We start from the raw sequence: 10,595 nt of genomic DNA, 5'->3' as shown, positions 1-10,595 counted from the left end.
TTTAGTGCCTTTTTCACGAGTCTCTCTTATTGAAAACTTACCAAAAGCACTTCCATCCCCATCCCCCCAACTTTTGTTGCTACTGTCTTGAATGTGTCATCGTTGGCGCATACCGACCGATGAGAGTGCCAGTGTCAACTCTTCATGAGAGAGGAGGAAGTGAGGAACCATGTCCATATTATTGTATTACATATGATGCAATACTTTGGACTTGCCTAACCAAAATATATACACAATTTTGAATTTTTTTTTTCCTCCACGTTGTCAGGAACACTTCCACTTTACAACAAATTTCAACCATCTCATTTATAATGAAGTAACTTAGAACACAACCTGAATGAAAATCAGGCTGGTTCCATTAGCGGCATACATATGGTATTACAAAAGAATGAATGATTGTTCCCTGCATGGGCAAAAGACCAAGAGATCTAACTTAACTATCCTTTGACAATACAAGGCGGTCTTGGCCTTCGACAAGCTTTGCAGAACGAATAATATCACCAGTTTTTATCTGGGGTAGGATATCTCTCCCATTAGTTGTGTATCTGCATATTTTAATGGCATAATAAACAATGGAGGACAAATTTGACTCTGAAATTGATTATATAGCAAGGTTACAAGTAGGCGCTTACCCGAAAACCGAAAATTGTCCTTCATCAAATGATATCCCTCCCAAGCCAGCCTAGAACAAAGAAAAAACTTACACGAAATAAGGAATGAATTCAGTGGGTAAAAAAAGCAACTACATCTAGAGAAAATCTCGAGAGCCAACATTACACAACCAACATTTAGCTTAAAGAAGAAAACATCTGAAAATCTTTAAAACAAGAACCTGTGAAAACTCAATTAGAAGAAACATCCGAAATCCAAACTCAACAAAAATTCATTTTTAGTAGATTTAATACTGGGTTTGTTTGGCAATCCATTGTAGTATTGGCTGAAATTGGTTGTTATAGTGTTGGTTCCCTAGTGTTTACTCTTACATCTAAGCAAAGCAATTCAACTTCCACCTTTCACTAATATCTTGACTTTTATAACAGAAGTAAGTAAATCTAACGGATGCAGGGGGGAAAACGACGGATTACTTACACTTCGTTTATCATAGAGATAGAAGAAAAACTGATAAGGCGATGAATACTCATCAGAGACTTCATTATGCGCCATAGCTACTGCCCCGTAAACAGATAGAGGAAGAACTGGAAGTTCTCCATCCTTTTGCAATATTCATATGCAAGAAAACAAATGAAATCAGTATCACAAATGCCTGTCAAGTCATGTCTGCTGCAAAAACTCTCTGCCAAGATATAAAGGTTAAAATAAAATCAAACCTGCACACTCAGCGTTGTTTTGTAAAGGGGCTCGAATTGTCCAGAGGGCATTATTTCCAAGGGAACACTGAAACCACTGTTCTTATCAGCTCCATTATCTGATAGAATAGCTTGGTTGGAAGTGCTGAGCTTCGCACCATCATAAGCTCCATCCATCACCTGAAGGATATATAACCACTGTGAGTGCTATTTCCAGCAGATTGTACAGTCCATTAATTTAACATTTAAAACACCAAGACTTGAAGAAAGGTAATGCAATATAAAATTTCAAGTGCACAAACAGAGCTTCTAGACTCTGGTCAAAAGAAATTCAAAATTCCAAACAAAAGGACAGGTTCAGTCCATGCGAAAATTTCTGTAACATTTGCACTCCGGCTTTGGGTTAGGGTCTTAAAGCAAACATTTTGGTTCATTTCCCATCTAATTATTAAAGCTAACTTTTACACTTCAAAATTATACATATAAAACCATTTATGCACTTCAACTAAATTCTACTTAAAAGTTCAAGTTTTTAGTAGAAATGGTTTATAAGATGGTATGAGACTCTATGATCAAAAAGTCTAGAGTTCAATCTTTTTTGTCCAAATTCTTCTAAACAAAAATCCAAATTTCAACATAAGATATGGGTTGGCCTATGCATGGTCCACACTTCAAGCCCAAAATAGGTTTTTGCATTAAGGGACATAATAAAAACTTGAGCTTTTAAGAGAGATGATTTATGATAAGGATAAATTTTCTGCACATTTAATACTCAAAATAAAAATAAAAATAAATAAATAATTCTGAACAAATTAAACATGGTATTCAATCGAATGCAACTTCTCCTTACACGGAAACTGTTACTAGAGCCGTGGCAAAGGTTGAGCATTTGGAAGCCACTCTTTTTCTGTTTAAACCATTAACCCCATAGACCAGGATTAAATGGATGGTTAAGAAACCTTGAGTATTTTTCTCAAGAGGCAAAAAGGATTTATTTATCTTTTTAAAAATAAATAAATAAATAGCTAATTGACTGCATAATTAAAATAGTAGCATGAAAAAATTGAGAGATACAGGATGTGATGATGGACACATTAGCCAAAGATACAAAACTATTCAAGTAAAGAGCATTCATTACTTATTTATTGCACTCAGAACTAGAAAAACTGAATGGATTAATCATCAGAGATGACGAAAATCAAGAGTGGGAAATGTCGTCTTTGCCAAGGAATAACAATCGACAATATTGATAGGGCTGAAGTACTGCTCAACTACCTTACCAGTTTTGCAAAATTCCCTGCAGTTAATGGAGCAGAGTATCCATCAATAACAACCTGACATCAATGGTTAATCATGAAGGTTAATCATCTATGAACAACTGAACCAATTTTTTAAGTATGTTGTATACGTATACCACCTCTTCTGTCAAACAGCTAACCATGGAGGAAAGCATATGGAGTGAGTTATACCTGAATGGTGGCAGTTTTTTTTGATTCACCACCAACTGGAGAAAATGTTGAACCATCTCCTTTCTCAATGGTAAACTCAACAGTTCCTCTCCCTGAAAGCCTACAACAAATTTTAGAAAATATTGATTTTCCTCGCACACTATCTAATTCCCCAAAAACATGAGCTATGAGTGAAGTGTTAGTATATCATTTATTATGTTACTCTGTCAAATGACACAATTTATGTTGAAATTTTAAGAGGTGAAGTGCTAGAACTCACAAGCATCCACTACAAAGGATCTATATACCATATCTAGGTAGTGAAATTTCAGAAGAGATACTGACCGTGGATATTGCACATATTGCTCTGGCAACAAGAAAGATATTCCCGGTGCCTGTTGGAACAATATCAAATTCAGATTATGGACATGCTCATACTGCTGTTGTGCATAAATGCAGCTATCTTTTAGAAAGATCAACTAAATATTGATTTCAAGATATTATCATATTATCTAGCAGGGCCTGCCTGTAATAACTCTAGCTCTGCTACAGTATCTAGTGCAGAAGCAAGGTTCACAGATACTTTATCTGCATCCTGTTCCTTTATAGATTGTAGAAGTGCTTGCAACCCACCCTGCGAAATATTCCCATCATTCAGACAGATTCTAAAAACATAGCTACCTATTTGACATGATATGTGAATTATATAACATTAAGAAGATTTCATTACCAAACAAAATGAACTGAAATCACTTGAATAGGCAAAGTTCAGAGTCTAGTGATTTAAACAAATACTTTTATTGCATCCAACAAGTTTTAGGTGCAAGCACAACATGTATTGGTATATATTGGATTTATAAACCAAGATTTGATCCACCTGTTCGGATACGGTTACTTGCACCAGAAGAGTGTCCTAACTTCTAACTTAAACTATGTCTACCCTCAGACATCTTTTTCGATGTTTCCACTTGTTATTTTCTTTGGTCTCCCTTTTCTAGTTATTAAGCTGCAGCACATTGAGATATTTACGAACCTTCTCTACACATGTCCAAACCACCTAAGGCAAGATTCTGCAATTGTTCTCACAATAAGTGATACATCAACATTTTCTGTAATACAACCTACTAGGAAATAAACCATATTCTATTGAATCCATCATGTGATTAGGGTGTGACATTGAAAAATAAGAATCTTAGGAAATAACTGAGAGATAAGTTTTTGTTCTTGAAACTATGCATCTATTGACTCTTTAATGTGTCTATATATTTCACAGCTGGCTGTCTCTGGAAAGGAACCCAAGAACGTAGGTTATTGGCCACAAATATTGTTCCACACCTTTTCCACCGCAACAATTTTCTTCAAATTCAACACATGTATTCCCATTCCCATCTTATCTTAGTGTATTCAACTATCCAACACGTCTACATCTTTGTAACATTTGATTGAATTTTATTGTGTCATCACCTAACACTAACATTTAATCACATACAATATAACCCATGTAAAGTAGTGTGGTAAAATTCTCTTTAATCATGAGTGGTACTTTTCAATCACTTAAATCACTTCTCCATTTCAACTACCCAACTTGAGTCTATAGTTTATTATGGATCCAAGATACTTAAAACATGCGACTTGTGGTATATCTTCCCCAATTTTCACTTCTAAGCTAGGCTTTCTACACATCATATTAAACCTACAGATTATATATGCTGCAGTACATTACTTAAACTAAAACCATCTGCCTAAATTCTGTCTACTTCTCATTTATTTCCTCTATTATAATCTTATTAGGACTATATCATCTCCAAAAACTATGCATCATGGAATCAGTTCTTAAATTTGTTCACTAAGAATGTTTGAATTTCATATTTATTGTTTCATTATTTGAATCCTCTTTTGAGGTATCCAGCATGCTTTTGTCTACAGACACAAGTTATATTGGTAAACAAGGTTTATGAGAGAAGCAATAAAGGAAAAATGACCTTAGTTTCAATATATGAATTATCCTCTAGAATATATTCTTGAAGTCGATTCAACTGAAATCATACTATTTTTGGTTTTTTTCAAGAAGGGAGGCTAGCAAAGGAATGCTGGTATTTGAAATGCCTAAAGTCATACAAATATATACATACAATCATATATTCTAGAAGTTGTCCATTTTCTGAAATACCTTTCCATCTATTAGAGATGCATGTACCAAAGAACCCTTTTCCTTCAATTCTGCTGGTATACTTGCAAGTATAGACTCCTTTTGATCTACTGCTATCTGAAGCAAGGCAGACAATTACCAAAATTAGAAGCCATCGTGCAAACATTATACAGGATGAGGTTATTGTCAAACTAAATAAAATATAAAAAATACAGGGAGATATTCTAAAGCAGTAAACACTACACATGTTCTGTATTCAACTTGTGAAGTATTCAAGTGTTTAAGCTATATACACCAAGATTTTAAAAGAACATAGGCACACCCTAATTTGGGTTTCGGTCCATTCTGTTTAACAACTAGAAAATTTAGAAAGTTTAGCCAACCAATCGTACTCCTTGACCAGCACTTGTCCACCAAGCAACAAGGTTTAATATTTGACCCTAGGCAACACCAGCCAGACAGCCATGATAGCAACTAAGCAAATAGCAACACCAGCAGAAGATGATGCAGTGCACCAAGCCAATCAAATTGGCAGTGGCAGGTACCATCACCAACAGAAACAAAGTAGAGCAAAATCTTCACATATTAAAGCAAAGCAGAGATGAGAATCAACTAGAAGAGGGAAACTTCCACAACATGGTCTGGATTGGATTTGTTTAACTTATGCAAGATGGGCGTGATCACTACTTCTAGTTCCTACAGCTAATCGTAGATGCATATTCTAGCTGCTATCTCTGGTTAGGCCGACTACTAGACTACTAGAGTTTACTTCTAGCTTTCTATAGGGGCCATAAAAGATGGTAACTCGGCCTGGGCAATCAACCAAACCACCATTTTCAAGCAAGCACGTCAATCCCAACTCTTACCTGCAATTAGAACCTGGGAGCTAAATGTATCACATCTGACAATGTGAAGTGTCAGCTCACGATTTTAATAACTTTGGTCATAATGCATATACACCAATCCAACAATCATCATTCATCACACTCAGAAAAGAAGGTAACTAGAAAAATGTTCCTTGACTATAGAGCAATTTAATAAAATAACAATTAAGTACCAGTTTCCTATACGATGACTTGATAATATGCTTGATTTAGTGACTGCAAAGCTAATTTTCCCTTAAATATTGTTAATAGGATGTCAAGAAGGACATCAAATCTAATTAGATTCCCCGATTTCTTTTATGAACCTTTTCTGTAAATAGGATTAATTGTGATATTCTTGTCTTTTTAGTTTAACTTACTTTTTAGGAAGTTTTATTATTAGCAATCTTGCCGCTATTTTGGGCTAGAATTTTCCTGTTTTCTAATTGTTCCTATCCTCTATAAAGAGGATGTATTCTATACATTCAAAAAATACACAATATTCAAACACTTCATGTAATATTCATCAAAGTGGTTATCATTAAATCAGAATTCAATTGGGAGATGAATGGAAAACATCATTCACTACAAAATTTAGGGCTCTTGAGTGCTCGGGATGCCATGAGAGCTCACTATTTCTGTGCAATTTCACGAAGATAACATATTGCTTTCCGGCAATACATTGGCAGAAAAAATTTTGTTGTTTATTTAGATGATACAATCATTTAAAGCCACAAGAAAGAAGAGCATGCATCTTACCTTGGAACGTTCTTGGAGACTCTAATGGCATAAAAGCTCTAAATTATGTTAAGAATGAGTTCTTAAGTGATCGAGTAAATTTCTTGGGTTTTACTATCTCTTCTAACGGTATGGATGTTGATCCACACTGTCCAACAAAATGTGGAAGTTAGAAGTTTCCATGAGATGGCAAGCTTCTATAGGCTTTTCTTTGGTGAAGTGGAGAGTTGAGTGAAGAGTGAAGATTCTCACTAGATTAATATAGGACATGTGCATTACATATGATTTTTTTTTTTTTTTTTTTAGTATTACCCCAATTTGTAACTTTATTGTACAGGGAAGACTTGCTGCACATTTTGGAAGAGATCTACTACTTTAATTGAAGATCCTTTATATTAGACTCTACTAATGGACAATGATGAAAAAATTAGATGCAAATGTTGTATATGTTAAATTTCTGAAGAAACAAGACTCTAGTTATAATAGAGATCCAGTCACTAACATAGTTTAACTCTCACTTGAAAAGTCATTGTTTTGATGCAAGTGTCCAATAAGTCCAGAAGCTTATAAAAGTATATCTTTTGCCGTTTTTTCAACTAAAAATTAGAACTCTAATCATAACAGATTTCTATCCAAGAAAGTGGACTCCTCCAACACTAAACTTTATCTCATTTACCTACCCATTCTATTTGCATTAATACATTTTAGTATTTTACTGAATCCTTAAATGTAAATAAAGCTGTCATCTACATCCAATGAAGTAGTTATTTTTTCCAACATGGCAATAAGTAATTGAGTGCACATATAGAACTTCTTTAACTATCAGTACATCAAATTAACATTAACAAAACAACATTCACAAAAACAACAACAGCAAAGCCTTATCCCACTAGGTGGGTCGGCTATATGGATCAAACTATGCCGTTGAGCCATATCATGTTAAAAATAACACTTAACAAAATAATATTCACAAAAATCCATAAAAAAAAAAATCATCGTCCACAAAAATCTTAAGGAATTGAATGACATTTCTCATAAAGATTAGATAAATTAGTTGTCATCAGAAATAAAAGTAAGGAAAGAAACCTCAGAGGGAAATATTTAAACCTTTAAATACCTTCAATGCTTTCTTCACGTTCCCCTCCATTGTTCCATATGGTTTCCTCTGGGGGATCCGTAACAAGTACGAAATATCTTCCAGAGAATCCTAAAATCAGTAAAACAAAAAAATGCACATTGCTGACAATTAAAAACTATAACAAACATGTATTTAATCTTCAAAAGATGCGACAAATATCGACCTATGTTTAGATTGATGATAATGGATAAGTAATTAAGTGCAGTGGAATAGAGTCCAAGTCTCCAAGAGAGTGAAATGAAAAGACCAACAACAATATTTTTCAACTCTATTGTTTAAACAAAATAATAGTGTCTTTAGCAGTCTTTGGATACGAAGGAAGGGAAAAGAGGTATATACAAGATAGCAAAGAGTCGAGAAAGAGAGAGGAGATATTTGAATCAAGTTAAGTGCATTAAGGACAAAGATGGTGAGATTTTGGTCATAGAAGAGCGTATTAACGAAAGATGAAAGGGCTATTTTCACGAGTTATTTAATCTGGCATCATTTGATTCATGTAGTCAATCCCACCTAGTGGGATAAGACTTTGTTATTATTTGTTTTTGTATTGTTTAAAGAAAACAGGATTCTATCCCCGACATTTTGAACAAACAGGGAATAAGGGATTTTGGTGAAACTTGATAGGATCACATTCATAACTAACCATTGCATTCCCTAATAAATTCAACAATATAGACAATAGAGTTTCAATATATCCCTCTGAACTCTATTCCATTTCACCCAAAATCACTAATCCAATTGTATCCTTAAAGTGTGATTGACTTCAAACAGAATTCCAAAAATTTAATGTGACATTATACTAAGTAAATTTTTTCATATCAAATAAGTTCTTAAAAGTAAAAAATAAAAAAGAAAAAAAAACGTGACAGCACTCCATATAACTTTACCACAAGTGCAATTATTCAAGGGTCGTGTTACTACTACTATATATACTCCAGTTCATTATCAACCTTTTGCTTATGCACAATATCTATAAAATTAAGATAAATAAATTATTACTATTTTTAGTTTCTCAATTACAGTTCCAAAATATTGATATAATGAGGCAGTTTATCTAGTTATTAAATTCAGTTGGAGTAAATATTCAATTCCGTCCTTGAGATTACAAGCACGATTCAATTTAGTTCCTCACATTTCAGGGGTTCAATTTAGCCCCTGAGACCATTCTTTGTGATTCAATTTAACTCCCAATGTTATACTTTGTATTAAATCACCAAGAACAATCTAAGAAACTAAGTTGAACATCCTGAAAAAAAATCGTAACTAAACTGAAATAGACGAATACAATTTCAACGATCAAAATTGCACATTTGCTACAATTTAGTAAAAAAGAATAACCTGAATGGATTTCATGTTAGCGTTTGCAGGAATAGCCCTTCTCAAAGCAACTTCTCCGGTTCTGGGAACCTTGGTATCCGGTGAATACAGAATCGCCATTGCAGAAGGTGACAGATACGACCCTGAATAATCCCATGGTCCAACTAAAGGAAGCAAAAGAGTGATCTGAACCGACACAATTATGGCGGGAACTAAATTCTTCAACTTCAACTGCTTCACAAAACTAGCTTCTGCTGCTACTGATGCTGACGTGTCACGCTGGCCTGCCACAAGTTCCTGCAAGCACCAGAACACAAAAAGCTTCAGAGAATGCGGAACAAATTTGACAATGCAAGAGAGAGAAGTGCACGTGACGGTGACCTTTGCGAGCTCGATGGCCCTCGCAAGGTGGTTCTTGGAATTGGAGAAGCACGTGATAGTGGAAGAAGGAGAACAAGCGGGTCTGGTGCGGTAGAAGAAGGAACGGGTGGTGGTTGCTGGAGAGAAGGATGAAGAAGAAAGCTCGCGAGTGAGGGAAACGGTTAAGGAAGAAGAAGAGAAAGAGAGTGACATTGTTGAGAAGGTGCAACCTTTTGCTGTGGTGATTGCGTTTGAGCGTCTAATCCATTAGAGAGAAGAGGACGACTCGTGTGTGGAAGAAGGAACACGTCCTCCTGTGGCTGTCGTCGACGTGGATGCGCAACGACGTCGTTGCCAGTTTCCTTGAAACTGAAGTATAAAATTACGAAAAAATAAATAAAATAAAGGACAATTTATTAAAATAAAATAATTGAATTTTAAATTTATGAGATTGTAATTTTTTACATGTTTGTAACTTTTATTTATTCTATATTTATCGTTATAGTCTTGTCTACGACGGCTAGGTATAATACGAGCTTTTTTCTTTTTTCAGATCAGGTAAGGATAGGTGATTAGCTCAATAAATTTTTAAAGTTTTGAAAATTTTATTCATATTTTTGAGTCTATTGAATTTGACATTCTTTTTTGAGGATTGCAAATAAGGGTAGAAATTTCAAAGTCGATCTTGCTAAAAATTTACATAAGGCAACAAATTTATCATTTAACTTCTGAACTTTCTTTAGACAGGTCAAGCTTTTCATCTCTATGACAACCCTATATTTCTCTGAATTGGCTTTAATGGCTCTTTGAGTGAGCATAAATTCCAAGAATTTCTCGACTTTCACTGCAAATATGTACTTTGTGGGATTTGCACCTTGTGGGATTTAATCGCATCACATGCTGTCTTATCGTGTCAAACACTTCTGCAAGGTCGGATAGTGGATTGGCTTCCTCCTTGATCTTAACAAGCATGTCATTCACGTAAACCTCAATTAATTTTCCGAAGTGAGATGAGAACACTTTGTTCATTAAGCATTGATGTGTAGTCCCAATATTTTTCAACCCAAAGGACATTACTACGTCTAGAAGCGTTATGTTTTCTCCTGGTCTAGCTTATATATCAGAATTTAATTATATCCTAAGTATGCATTGATAAAGGATAGGTATTTATAACTCGATGTTGAGTCTACCAGAGCATCAATACTGGGTAGAGGATAAGGATCCTTGGGACAGACTTTGTAAAGGTTGGTATAGTCGACGCACATTCTTCATTTT

General features: G+C 34.7%; 1 protein-coding gene across 2 annotated transcripts; it reads right to left on the bottom strand.

The window, feature by feature from the left end:
• LOC107630088 (peptidyl-prolyl cis-trans isomerase CYP37, chloroplastic) lies at positions 212-9,644 on the bottom strand. Of its 2 annotated transcripts, XM_016333123.2 has the most exons (12): positions 9,342-9,643; positions 8,982-9,257; positions 7,623-7,712; positions 4,926-5,021; positions 3,282-3,389; positions 3,101-3,150; positions 2,777-2,876; positions 2,588-2,641; positions 1,329-1,487; positions 1,090-1,212; positions 633-682; positions 212-545 (listed from the first exon to the last, which is right to left on the bottom strand). In XM_016333123.2, the coding sequence occupies exons 1-12, from the start codon at positions 9,531-9,533 to the stop codon at positions 434-436; spliced, it is 1,410 nt and encodes a 469-aa protein (XP_016188609.1). In that variant the 5' UTR covers positions 9,534-9,643; the 3' UTR covers positions 212-433. The 2 variants fall into 2 exon arrangements, with proteins under 2 accessions (XP_016188609.1, XP_020974236.1); XM_021118577.1 differs by lacking the exon at positions 3,282-3,389 and having other exon boundaries at positions 9,342-9,644.

This window comes from Arachis ipaensis, chromosome B03, assembly GCF_000816755.2.
Source record: "Arachis ipaensis cultivar K30076 chromosome B03, Araip1.1, whole genome shotgun sequence".
Lineage (NCBI taxonomy): Eukaryota > Viridiplantae > Streptophyta > Magnoliopsida > Fabales > Fabaceae > Arachis > Arachis ipaensis.
The sequence above is the reverse complement of the archived record's forward strand: the minus strand, read 5'-3'. Positions and strand labels throughout refer to the sequence as shown.